The sequence below is a fragment of the Gallus gallus genome, chromosome 11, assembly GCF_016699485.2.
Source record: "Gallus gallus isolate bGalGal1 chromosome 11, bGalGal1.mat.broiler.GRCg7b, whole genome shotgun sequence".
NCBI lineage: Eukaryota > Metazoa > Chordata > Aves > Galliformes > Phasianidae > Gallus > Gallus gallus.
The window spans coordinates 7,359,124-7,372,654 of NC_052542.1; the positions used below are offsets into that span (position 1 = coordinate 7,359,124).

At 41.3% G+C, this 13,531-nt stretch overlaps 1 protein-coding gene and 1 long non-coding RNA gene across 2 annotated transcripts in view; one reads left to right on the forward strand and one right to left on the reverse strand.

Annotated features, from left to right (window-relative positions):
* Positions 1-1,686, reverse strand: part of LOC121106562 — an 86,733-nt gene extending 85,047 nt beyond the window's left edge. The window contains exon 1 of the long non-coding RNA XR_006931252.1: positions 748-1,686. This is a non-coding gene — a long non-coding RNA (uncharacterized LOC121106562). The remainder of the gene's footprint in view (positions 1-747) is intronic.
* DNAJA2 (DnaJ heat shock protein family (Hsp40) member A2) lies at positions 1,570-12,313 on the forward strand. The gene is made up of 9 exons (NM_001005841.2): positions 1,570-1,764; positions 4,173-4,232; positions 5,039-5,262; positions 6,628-6,708; positions 7,020-7,153; positions 8,734-8,930; positions 10,599-10,743; positions 10,900-11,027; positions 11,541-12,313. The coding sequence occupies exons 1-9, from the start codon at positions 1,687-1,689 to the stop codon at positions 11,727-11,729; spliced, it is 1,236 nt and encodes a 411-aa protein (NP_001005841.1). The 5' UTR covers positions 1,570-1,686; the 3' UTR covers positions 11,730-12,313.
* The last annotated feature ends 1,218 nt before the right edge of the window (positions 12,314-13,531 follow it).

The window sequence follows — 13,531 nt, forward strand, 5'->3', positions numbered from 1 at the left end:
ATGAGTACAATGCAAAATCACCAGGGCAGGTATACGTGCCAGACAGTTTGCAGAGTAGCTGACAAGTCTAAATGCAGCCTTGCCAAAATAAAAGATGAATTCAAGTAGCGCAAGACACAGGTAAGCTGAACATTGAAGCCTTACTAGTGTCAGATGCATACGTTAAACCATAGAATTACTGAAGGCCGTGCAGACAGCCTCTAAAAATACTGAAGAAACTTCTCTCTCCTGATTTTTTTTTCTTTCTTTTTGCATGTATCTGAGCCAGATGATAATTACAGTCCACATGGTGGTTGTCCCAGTAGTGTTTTCTGCCCTCACACTGCTTTTCTCCCTCCGATACTAATCTCCATTTCTCTTTGAAGTCCTTGGCTGCCACACCTACAATACCACAGCAAGTATCACCATGATGTAGTAAGCCAGATTATGCTGTGCTTTGTAAACACAGTAATGGAATTCTGGGCTCTGTAAATATCAGCCTGATGAGCAGAGAAACCACCAGCAGATGGCTCTTCCCAACGCAGCCATTGCAGTCAGAAGCTGAGGCAAAGAGATGAAGTTGCTCTCCAAATGATGAGAAAAGAAGCCTTCAAGTCCTTCAATCTGCTCCCCTCAGGCAAAAGGCCTATTCAAATTTCTGCACCTTAAATACATGAATCATTTCAAAGCACTTCTTCTGCACTTTCACACAGGCCAAGTCTCTAATCTGCTCCTGGCAGACTTTCCTCAGGGCCCAACACTGCTCACCTCATCCCAGACACGCTCCAGGCATGGCTGCTTGGCTGCGGAGGGCACTGCAGAGAACTGGCCCCATCCTACTCCACTTCCCTCTGCCAAGCACCTGCCCCAGGTTCCAGAGCCTTCCAGCAGTCGCTGAGTGAAGAGGGGCTGATGTCCATGAGTACAGTATGTGAGGAAAGGCTGGAGAGGCCACCCTCCTGACCAGGTTCAAGGGCTGAGGCTCTAATTAGGCACAAGTAGGATTTTTATGTCATCTGAAAGCAGTGCCTTGCCGTGGCCTCAGCACCACTCCAGCACAACTCACTTCTCTGCACCACTTCAGGCCTAGCATAGCAACTAGTGCTTTTTTAAGATCTCATAAGCAGAGCAGAACACGAAAAATACAGAGCAGATGGGTACCCGTGTTATTTATAACAACTGAAGCCTCAGTAATACACCCTGAAGAAAAATCGGTTGGTGTTTGAGGTCTGACAGCACGAGGTGCCCTCAGAGACGTGCTTCAGGAGCAAGGCACAGTAACCTGTGGAGAGGCGGGTGCACAGGCACTACAACGTCGGGTTTCGGAACGACACGAGGAAAGCTAAGTGACGGCTTCCACACGGAACGCTCCAGAGCGCCGGTTGCCCGGAGGGGCGCAGCCCGCCCGGTCGTCCCTCACAGCCTCTTCCCGCCTACGGCGCGCGGCCGTCGCGAGCAGCAGCGCGAGCTCCCCCGCCCACAGCGCCTCCCACAGCCCCGCGCGGGAACTGGGTCAGGCGCCCGAAGTGGGCCGAGGGGGCGGGGCTGCGACGCGGAAGGGCGAAGGGGGGCGGGCTTCTCTCGCGTCGCGGCGTGGTGACGTAGGGGCGTCTGCGCGTGACGTCGCAGAGGCGTTCGTCCTGCTCCCGGTCTCGCCCTCGCCGCCCCTCGGCCCGCTCCGGCCCGCGCCTGCCGCCCGCTGCCGCCATGGCGAACGTGGCCGACACGAAGCTGTACGACATCCTGGGCGTGCCTCCCGGGGCCTCCGACAATGAGCTCAAGAAGGTGCGGCGGAGGAGCGGCAGCCGGCGCCCGGGGACGGCGGGCGGTAGCGCTGCGGGGCGGGGGCGGGCCGGGCGCCGGACGGGGGCCCCGTGGGGCGGCGGGTGAGGGCCGGTGGGAGGCGAGCGGGCCGGGCCGAGGGGAGGCCCCAGGCTGGGGCGGGGAGGAGCACGGCCTGGAGGCGGCGGGGCCGCGCCGGGTCTCGCCGCGAGGCCTGAGCCTGCGTGCGGGAAGGGAGAGGCGCCCGGTACCGCCTCAGCCCGGCGGGAGCGCGCAGGCCGCGCCGAGGGGCCGTCCGCGCCTCGCCTGCGGGCGGGCGGCAGTGGAGCCGGGTAGGCCTTGGGCAGGCCCCGGACGGCGGGGGAGGGCGGGAGCGTGGGGGAGCCGGGCCCCGCCGTGCACCGCCCGGCCCGGCGATCTGAGATCCCCGCGATGGCCGTGGGCGGCCTCCGCCTCCCGCAGCCCTGCGCGTCCGAGCGCTGCTCGCGACGGGCGGGGGCTCCACGAAAGGAGATCGGCGTGAAGCAGTGCGGGGCTGCGGCCACCCCATTGTCTGCCCCACGTGTGGGCCCGGCGAGGTTTCGGTTTGCTCGAGGTCGGTCCCTGCCAGGCGGGGAGCACTAAAACGAGGTAATAAAGAGACAAGGAGAAAACTTCGAGCCAGGTCATCGGTATAAAAACGTACCTCGGGCATTTCATTACGTAGGGTACGAACCGCTTTTTTTTTCCTTTTTCCCCAAAAAAGAAATTTACCATCGTTTATACGGGAGGGAGGAAAATTAACAAGCAAGTTTACTAGCAGTGACCTGCTTCCGCTGATGGGTGGTGCTGCCATGAACAACCGCGTTACCCAGCATGCACGCGGTAGCTTAATTTGTGCAGGGATAGGCAGTGGCAGTGTTGAAATAGTGTTACTGAATGGGGGTAGGAGGCTGGTGAACACCATCAGGCACTGTTTTTTTCCTTACTAAAGTCTCTTAAGGGTTTTTTCTCTCCCATATGAATGAAGAACTAACAGCAGTCTTTTAGTCTGTGACCTCTGCTGTTCTGTATTTGTTGCTATATGTTACACTTGGGATGGAATGTTCCAACTGCCTGTAGCACTCAGTTTGTCCCTCTTATCCTTACTGAGAGGTCATGTCGATGCTTCATTAATCTGCTATTTTAATATCAGATATGAAAGCAGAGAAAAGCAAAAAGAAATGGATAATGGCTTCACCAAGAAGCAGGAGGAAAACGGCCTTTTACAATGATGAGTTAAATTAACTTGTATTAAAGCTATGGTAGGTGTCCATGTAGCCTTGATTGTGGATCTATTTCTTATTAATTAAAAAGAGGTTGCTTGCTCTAGGGCCACGAGTGATCTTAAGGATTGCTCTGAACTGCTGTGCTGCTATAAGTGAAGACATAAGCCCTCCTCTTTAACAGTCACTACACAAAATCCTTTTTAGGTGATGATATGTAGGTTTTCAGTTTAATTTTTCCATGATTTTTAATGCTTAAAATATAAGAAAAAAACATTTTTATTACAGAATATTCAAGTTTGTGAAAGATTAAGCCTCGTTACTGATGGGTAATTTGTATTATGAGACCTATGACTTTTGCTCTTTACTCCTAGTGTATTGTAGAACATTTTGCTTCTGATATCAATGTTCTGCTTTGTTTTATTAACTTTCTTAAGCACAGAGTACTTCGAGGTAATCAGTCAAGACGGGTAACTGCAGATAAAGAAAAGGAATTTTACCAAATGTCAAGCTCTCCTAGAGCTGTACTTCCAAAGAGAGAATTTAGATGTTCAACTCTACTCAAATGTCATTTGAGTCATTTCTCTTAACAGTCATAGGACAGATATTGGGATACGTTGAGGTGGGCTGAGGGAGAAGGTGCGGTCAAATACCCAAATTGTAGAAAAAGCCCTGTTACTTGCTGTGATCCTCTAAGCTAGGAATGAAAGTGATGGAGTACTGCTGTAGAAAAGGTCATGGTCCTAAGAACCAAAGCACTGGTCAAAAAAAGCATATTTAAAAATCTTGGTGGCCATTCTGTCTACCATTTTGGAACAATGAAGTAAAAGTGGTGTATGTTCTGCACATGTAACTCATGCTTAGTTCAGCGTGGGATCAAATGTTTCATTATTGGTACGTAAGGAAAACATTTAAATGTTTTTTCTTGGATTAGTGACTGATAGTTGGATGAAAAGCTGAGGCAGCCATTTTGTTTTGAATGCCTTGCTGTGATTAAGGTGATGCAGTAAAATCAGAATTATATACGCCATTGATGCATGACTGATTTCAAAACATTCGTTTTCTCATTTTATTAGGTTTTTCTTTTTTCCTGGAAGACTACTTGAGTTTCTCAGAAAAGTACGGATGACTCGAAATTGGAACTAATTTTCTATCTCTTTTAACTAGGCTTATAGGAAGCTAGCCAAGGAATACCATCCTGATAAGAATCCAAATGCAGGCGACAAAGTAAGACTTGTTTTGTTTTTATATTGTTGGTTTTTTTTCATTTAAACTCCTGAAGTTTGTTGTTCCAATAGCATCTAAGGGTCTGGATTATAAGTGTTGGGGGCTTGGTGTTGCAGATTGTTCAAAAACAGTAAGAACTATGAGAGGGAACAATGCCTTCTCTACTTCTTCCCAGTCTCAGAGCATACTTATTGACAGAATGCAGCAGTTAAGTCAGATTGGTTGAGAAGGCAATGCTAAAAGAATTGCCTCTTATCATCTGCCAGGGTCAGCTGACACTGATATCTAGCTACATATATGTTTGAAGAAGATGGATAATCTGTTTTCTGGGCCCATACTTTTTGGAAAGAAAAGAATGCGAACATGTGGAAAAAAGTATTTGTGGAGGACTTGAAATTGCAGCATAAAACGCATCGCATATATGAGAAGTTTGGATCAGATATATTGTACTCAGCAATTAAAAAAATGTTAATTAAGTTGACTCAGTTGATTATCAAAAGTTCTCATGATTGCTTAGAAGTGAACAGGGATGACTATGAAAAGATAAACTTTGTTTTGTGGACTGACGTGTTAAAATGTACTTTAAAATAGGAGAACAACTGAGCAACTTTTTAAGTGCCCGACAAGTCTGACAGTCTCTGTCATGTGTGTAACTTGTTTTTGTCTGTTGGCTACTGCGATATTGTGCTTTTTTTACTTGTTGTGTACCATCCTCATCAGATGTTCATGCTGGGTGGGGAACTGTAGCAAAATTCTCCTTTAGCTACCAGTTATCATGCACTGATGTGATTCTATCCTTCTTCTAGTTCAAAGAAATAAGCTTTGCCTATGAAGTATTGTCAAATCCGGAGAAACGTGAGTTATATGATAGATATGGAGAACAGGGCCTTCGAGAAGGTAGTGGTGGAAGCAGTGGAATGGACGATATTTTCTCCCACATCTTTGGTGGTGGATTGTTCAATTTCATGGGTGGTCAGAGTAGAAGTCGTAATGGTAGAAGAAGAGGAGAAGATATGATGCATCCTCTAAAGTAAGTATCTTAATGCTGAAATTAGTATAAATTTTCAAGTTTTCCTTATCAGTACTCTTCTCTGCTAGTTTATATTTTCGATGTGCTCCCCAGGTGAGATTATGCAGTCTGCACCTCCTTTTCAGACCTGTGTGTATCACATATAGTCCAGAAGGCAGTTACCTTATTTTCAATAAATGGTTAATCATGTAGGTTATCTGATACTTTGATTTGTCTTACTACTAGCCTGTAACTAAGCCTTAGTTAATGTTATTTTCTTGGTTTTTCTTCTCAGTTATGTTTGGAAGTTCTAATCTGAAATTGCATTAAATAAACAAGTATTGCATAATAGCTGGATTCTTAGGAAAGCAGAGGTACTAATGCTTCTGAAAGATTTTAGCTAACTTGCATTCATAGCTTACCATCTGGTAGCATAAAGTATGTAATTAATGGGAAAGTCTTAAAAAGAAAAACAACCTCCAAAAACAAAACCAAACTGAACAACATGATTGAATAGCACATCTGACTGTTCTTCACTTGCAGTTATGACTGGATTTTTGCCTGCTAGGCAGCTCTGTTCAAACTTCCTGAAGGCTGCATCTTTTCTATGGTTGGCACAGTCTGGTTACTTCTATTTGCTTGCTTAGTTTAGCAGCTAGTACTGTATACTGTTACTAATTTGCTTTACTTTTGTTTTTATTTGTAAATGCTAGTGCTAGGCAACCTTTTCTAGTTTAATATAGTTGAAGTTGAAACTTCTGTCCAATAACGTGAACTTGGGGAAGGCTGTTCATAAGCTTCTCCCACTTTACAAAGGTTATTAGAATTTGCTCGTGTATTCAAGGGCATCCAAAAGTGAAAAAATGTAAAGAACTATATAGCTTTGGGGACTTGTTAGTGTCCTTCTTTCCCCCAATATCTTGTGTTTAACATTGAAAAGTACAGTATATATTCCTGTGGATCTATGCTATAAATACATCCAAGATGATCTAGAGAGAGGAGGGCTTCTCACTTGCTTGGTAGAACCTCTTTGAAAAAGAAAACTGCAAGATCAAATGTGACTATGTAATGAAACATAATGTGTTATGTTAGCTTGTTTCCTATGGAGAAGCCCAACTAATCTGTTTTTGTTTCTGCCAGTTACATCATAGCTTTTTCTCTTAAGCAATGTTCAGGGCTGTATCTATGTATTCATATGTAAGGAACAGTTTTTGATGATTCCTTGTAAAAGCCACAGTGGTGCTTTTAAAAAAATCTTGTTTTAATAGCAGATTTAGTCATTATGAAGATCTGTTTTTCTATTACTTGTCCTAGGCAGATATTTTAATTATGTGGAGAAAGGATATTGTTAAATGGTAACACAGGAGAAAACACTTTATTTTTCAGAGTCTCTTTAGAAGATTTATATAATGGAAAGACAACTAAACTACAACTTAGCAAGAATGTCCTCTGTAGTGCATGTAATGGGTAAGTTCAGTTCTGCTTCCGAATTCTCTGGTTGCTTTGTTGATATGTGATATAATGAAGTATCTTCTATGTCAGATCTTCTTCAGTATTTAACTGGAGTCTGCTCTCAGACTGGAAAATAGTTTAATTGTAATTTCATGGGATTTGAACTACTTGGGAGTGTGTGTGTGTATGTGTGAGTGTTTGTGTTTGCCAGCGGGGACACCTGACTCATTGGCAGTGCAATCAGGCATGTTAACCTACTGCTGTAAATATACTGTTGTATGTTTCTGGAAGGCTTGGTTTTAATCAACTGGTGCTTTCTATCCTAGTCAAGGAGGGAAGGCTGGAGCTGTTCAGAAATGTAATGCTTGTCGGGGTAGAGGTGTACGTATCATGATCAGACAGCTGGCTCCTGGCATGGTTCAGCAGATGCAGTCTGTATGCTCTGACTGCAATGGAGAAGGTAGGCCGGCTCTTCCGTCTTCCTCAAAGCACTTATAAATATGTAATTATACATAAAAATATGTAAATATTTTTCTTGTGTGTTTGGAAGAACTGCTGCATATCTTCTATCATATGGTGTATTGCATCTCATCTAGGAGAGCTTTTCCCTTATGTTGTCAGTTAGGTGTCTGGTCCCAGTGCGGACAAGTCATTTTACTTAGAGCAGCAGCACAACTTAATGTCTGGAATGTTGAAAGACAACCCAGAAGCTTGAGTAATAGGGATTCATTGTGGTGGGTCTTTTTTAATTTGTATTACTTGGTGGTGGTGGTTGTTTGTTTGTTTTGTTTTTTAAAGACTTAGGTGTGAATTTTACTTGTTGCTATTACTCTTCCATTAAAGAGAGACCAAGATCTGGGGGGGGTTAGAAGCTTTTTATTTTTTTTTTGGCCACCTTATTCCCTAAGGACAGGTTTAGGTTAAAACAAAAAACCTAAAGTTAGACTTCAGCTTAAAAAATAAAAAAAAAATACTAAGATACCCTTTGCTGAATTTGTTTGATCATCACATGATATGTACCTTGTGCAAATCCCTTTTGAATCTTCTGCAGCTTGCGGAGTAGTAATGCAGCCTAGTAGATAGCTTTGCTCTTGACAATACCTGAAATTACCAAGAGCTGTATTTCGTTGAAATATCTTACAAATGATGTTTCTGAACATCTTGATTTCACAATTGGAATCATAGTTTCAGCTGTGTAGAACAGAGAATTTGAGCCGTGCTGTTTAATTATCCTTCAGCTTGCTGGAAAAAGTACTTGCTTTGCTAGAGGTGACAAACAATATGAAAAACCGTTTGCTGTCAGAGTAGAATAGAAGTGGAATCTTATGTGCCAGGCAATTTTAGATGATTTGTGTGGGACAATATATACTGCTCTTACATGAAGCCAATTTAACCAGCTGTCTTCTTCCCATTGTATGTAGAACTCTCTAGTTTTACTGACTGCGTTTATGTAATACTTCAGGGCTGTGGTAAAATACTGCAAAGTGGGGCGCTCTCAGTAGTCCTTCTTTCACTGTTAAGAGAACAGAACTAAGCTTCTGAAATTCAGTGAAGTAGTTTGAAATTTGTATTGTAACTTTTAAGGGAGAGTAGATGCTTCTGTTTGGTTTTAGGTTCACCCCTCCTTTGTAGCGATTATCCTGCAACATAATGAAGAATTTAAAAGTAGGTGGGTTTTCTATTTTAAAGAGAAGTTGAATGGAAAGGATACTGGAGTTGAATTTGGACCTAAGGAACAATGCAAGCTGCAAACCTCATCTTTTATTTTGTCTTCCTTGCCCAAAATCTTCTTTGGAAGATTCTTGAAAAGACGGCTTGGAAGCTTATATATATCTTTGTGTTCCCTTTCTGTTCTTCCCCTTCTCCCAAGTACAGTAAGTAGAGCCTGGCTTTCTCCTTGTGACAGATGTGTAAAGCAACATCTAAATAACTGGTTCTGTTGCGTGTGTTATTCAACTTACTTGAAAATAGCTTTTTTTTCCCTTTCAGAGTTGTGTACAATTATGTGTAAATCTCTGAACTCAAAACTTGTATCTTTAGGTGAAGTAATTAATGAAAAAGACCGCTGTAAAAAATGTGAAGGGAAAAAGGTGATCAAAGAGGTAAAAATACTTGAAGTCCATGTAGACAAAGGCATGAAACATGGGCAAAGAATTACATTCAGTGGAGAAGCAGATCAGGCTCCAGGTGTGGAACCAGGTGATATTGTCCTCTTACTCCAAGAAAAGGAGAATGAGGTAATACTTTTGAGTTTATATTTTAAATGCAATTTGATACAATCTTTTAATATTTAAGTGATGTAAATGGCTGCTCACTTTGAAGTAATATAGTTGCACCTCTGGGAGAGATGATGAATAGCTTTTAGTAATTCTATAGCAAGTAATATGGCTTTATTTGTGAGCCTTTATTTGCAAGTCAGGACCAGGAGCAGAGGACATGCAGATTTTGGTGCTTCTTCATGCTAATGAACATTAACTTTCTCAAGCAAGCTCACAATGACTTTGCTAGATTTTAGTCACTGTGAAGAGGTGTTCAAGATATTAACTTAAGTCTACATTGCTTGTGGCACTAACAATGCAAAGTGTTGATTTTATTAATGTCTCGTGACATATCAGGGAACTCCTAGACTGCAGAGGCAGTGCTTTCTGTGTCCGCTACTGTTGGGCTCTGGAAATCTAACACAAAATACTGACATTATAACTAGTTCATTTAACAAAACACTAAGAAACAAGATTGCTTTCTACTAGCTTGGTTCATGCTTATTGTATTCTAGTGTGTACACATTGCACTTCTGAATTAAACATTGCAAATGACCTTTTTCTGCCCTAAACCTCTGTTAAGGGAAAGTTGGGATGATTTTTTTTTTTAATGTTTTATTGGAAAAAGCCCAGTTATTACTATGAAGGGATAAGAAAACCTTTCTGTGATTTACTCTGAAGGAGGAAACTGTTAAATGGAATGATATTAAAAAAAAAAAGCTTTCTGTTGCCTCAGAGAATTGAGTTAGGTACAAATTTCTAAGTTATTACCAGCTTTAAGTATCTGAAAATATGTAAGCTTTTTAGTGCTGTGGAGAGCTATTTTGTCAAGGCTTATGTATAGCCTCATGCATTCTACTATAATACTGGGTGAAACAGAGCATCACAGTTATTTGGTTCTTTGTTTTTGATAAGGGAGAACGCTGTACATGTACAAAACAGATGTGCATAACAGCATGAAAATCCATATGGTAGATACCATTTCTATCTTAGTCTTCTAATGAACTGTATTTGGTTTTATAGCATTAACTATTCTGAAAAATACTGAAGGCTTGTGTCCTAGTGAGTAGAACTAGACTGATATTCAATCAAGCTTTTTGTGTTCTTAAAATCTCCCTTGAGGTGGGAAAGAAGGTGGAGGAAGTAATGTTTTTGGCAGCCTACCAGTGGACAAACTCACGTGTATTTCTGATTTAAAATCCAAACTGGTGTGGCTTAAAGATCTCTTAAGATAGCTCTGGTCTAATTGATCAAAATTACCTGCTCCATAGGTAGCTAGCTGAAGGAGATAGGAGCAACTACAATAAATGTTGAGGAAGAAAAATGTGATTTTGTACCATGGTGTAGGGGAAATCGTGTCAAACAGTCCTGAAATTTTTGTTTATAGCCTAATTTTTGTGAAAGGTGTTGGGGTAAAGGCGCACTGCTGCTTTACAGGCTACCTTTTATGTAATTTGAACCTTCTGTCTTGGGGTGTAGTGTGGTTTGTGTTATCTTGTGCCTTACAAACGTGTCATACAAACTTCCAAAGTGTGTTAAGTTAGGTCTGGCATGAAGTTTTAGGAACAATAATAAACTCTAAATTATCAGTCTTGTGAGGATATGATTGTAGTACTAGAAAAGATACCTCCTGTTTCTGTTTTTCAGGTGTTCCAAAGGGATGGGAATGATTTGCATATGACGCACAAGATAGGACTTGTTGAAGCACTGTGTGGATTCCAGTTCACATTTAAGCACCTCGATGGGCGTCAGATTGTGGTTAAATATCCTCCTGGAAAAGTAATTGAACCAGGTAAGCTTGAGGAGATAAGGACTCCTTTGTGCTTTTCTTGTTCTTGAACATTTAATTCCGTTCTTGTTATGCTTTTACCTGAACCCAGGCTAGAGAATTGGGTAGGGCAAGACTTTTCCTAAGTAGCATTCTACGGATTATTTCTTATTGTTACAGGTTGTGTCCGTGTAGTCAGAGGTGAAGGAATGCCACAGTATCGCAATCCTTTTGAGAAGGGGGATCTTTACATTAAATTTGACGTTCAGTTTCCTGAAAATAACTGGATTAGCCCAGAGAAGCTTTCAGTAAGTAGTCTTTCGAGCATAAATTTGGTAGTCTTACTGGACAGTGTATACACGGCAGTTGTGTTAGCCCCCCTGTGCTTGCTTTGTAATGCATAGGTTTGAATAAATTGTTCTGTTAACACTGTTCATAGGCAGCATATAACTTGAAAATATGTATTGAAAATATAGGTATCTGGACCTTGTTTTTAAAAGCTGTGTGGATTTTGGGTAGATGAGAATGGGATGAAGAATCTCCCTATGACCATGTAATAAGTCTTCAGAGTGCAGCTGCGTTTACTGATTGCACGTTGGTTGATCTTATGTGGAGCTTTTTCCTTTTTTTTCCTAATTTGTCTTCCAGTTATTGCAGATAATTTGGTTACTCTTAAATGAGTTGGTGCACTTTAGGGCTTACACCACTTAGGCTTCCAAACCAAACTTGCTCCGAGGAGGAGTCTTGAAGTTGTGGGGAAGTCATCGCTTTATTTAGAAGTTGGAGATGCGGTACTGAATGCGCTTCTTTTTTTGGGGCAGGAACTTGAAGATCTTCTGCCTGCTAGACCAGAATTTCCTAATGTAATTGGTGATGCAGAAGAGGTAGATCTTCAGGAATTTGATACCACTCGTGGTTCAGGTGGTGGCCAGAGACGTGAAGCTTATAATGATAGTTCTGATGAAGAAAGCAGCCATCATGGACCTGGGGTACAGTGTGCCCATCAGTAAACATTTGTCTAAAAAAGTTGCACAAGGATTTTCTTTCAAATTTTGCCTGACTTGTTTTCAACAATCCAACTGGATTGTATAAGTAATCCAGATGAACCAATGGACATCTATTGCTGTATGTGTAACTTTTAAATTGGTCTATAGTATCTACAGAGTGTAATTTAAACTAACCACAAAGCTTACATCTTCATTTTGACTGTGTAGCAGAATAAAGCACTTGAAAGGAAGACGAGACTCCTTTTCACATGGGTTTTAAGTTTGTCCTCGTATCTGTGCTTGATTTTTACCAGTTTTGTGTAGATTTTAAGTTTCATATTTTAAATTCAAATTCTACATTGTAAAGTTTGTGTACAATTTGTCCTGAGGCTTGGTATTTGGCTGCACCTGCATAAGCTGCTACAAGTAGAATAAAGAATTTCATAGCCTGTATCTGTCATCTAGATGCATGGTAAATGGGCTTTGCACATAATGGGTTTAGAGCTGACTGGGAACAATGGAAGACTAAATTAGAAGTGGTTGTAAGTTTTTTCTACCATCTTGTGAACGGTTTCTGAAATAAATAAAAGCAGTTGGTGTATAATATATTTCTTTTTGCCTTGTAACTTTTACTTTTGCAGTGGTTCTGACCATGTTGTGTACCAACTGACTATAGAGAGGTGGACACTTAAGAACACAGGGAGGCTGAAGCTGCTTTAAAACTAGCTTGCAGTTTAAGAACTGCGTGCTGTGTGTAAATCTTTTCTTGAGCAGTGATAAAACTGTTTGGGTAGGGGAAGGCCTACTTTCTATAGAGAAAGTACAATAATTTCAGACTGCCATCAAGAAGTTAGAAACATCTGAAATTAAGATGATTAAATTCCATGCTAAATGTCTTAAAAAAGAAAAAAAGACATGCCTGGCAACTTGTAGTTGCACTAACATAGTTTGTAAAGAGATGGAGATTAGTGTTGTACTTGACAAATATTTTTTTTAACTCCAAACATACTAAACATTGTCAATTTTATTAGTTTTTCAGTAGTTTGATTTTTTTTTCCTAACTATTAAGACCTTTACTTTTCCCAGTTTCAGTCCTATTCCTTTTTATATGCATTTAATTGGTTTTAAAAAAATGAGACCTTAAATAATTATCAGGTACAGCTATCTTATTTTGTTACAGTGTTAGAGAACTGTATGAGTTGCTGTTCACCAGTGTGATAGAGTGTAGTTCATCTCCCACATTGAGTAGAAGTTGAAATACATTTTTACTTTTCTTTACATATCTCAAGTGTGACTTTAATAGCTTGTCAGGTAATTGTTGACTTCTTATCAGTGAGTAGTGAGGTAGGAGAGAGATACTCCACAGCTTTCCGTGTACATGGGTAGGTGATGACATCAGAGCATTGCTAAATGTGGATTTTAAACTGAAGCAAGAATAAACACTGTTTGGCTGGTACTTCAGTATTGATTTATAGTGTTGCAAGTCATCTAGTGAAGCTTTGTTTGTTTTCATTTAAAAAAAAAACTTCAGGTTGGCTTTGCATGAAGTCAGTTACATAGTGATCCTTCTGATGTGTTTCACCAAGAAGTCCATCATCTTAAGCTGCAGTGTTTAATAATGAAGGTACTTGTCTAATGCTTTCAAGTACTAGTCTTCAGATTTACCACTAAAGAAGTGGAGTATGTGCTCCAAATTTGTGTTTCTCAGGGTTTTTTTTTTTTTTTGGTGGAGTGGGGATGGAGAGTAGGAGGAGAAATTCACTGTTAACTTCTTAGCATATTTGAAGTGAAGGAGGGGAGGATGTAGATTTGATCACTATATGTAG

Excerpts from the sequence above, each read along its gene's own strand:
- DNAJA2 (NM_001005841.2), top strand. The coding sequence starts at position 1,687 with ATGGCGAACGTGGCCGACACGAAGCTGTACGACATCCTGGGCGTGCCT. Across the intron at positions 5,263-6,627 it reads GATATGATGCATCCTCTAAA|AGTCTCTTTAGAAGATTTAT; the intron begins GTAAGTATCTTA and ends TTTATTTTTCAG. Across the intron at positions 7,154-8,733 it reads CTCTGACTGCAATGGAGAAG|GTGAAGTAATTAATGAAAAA; the intron begins GTAGGCCGGCTC and ends TTGTATCTTTAG.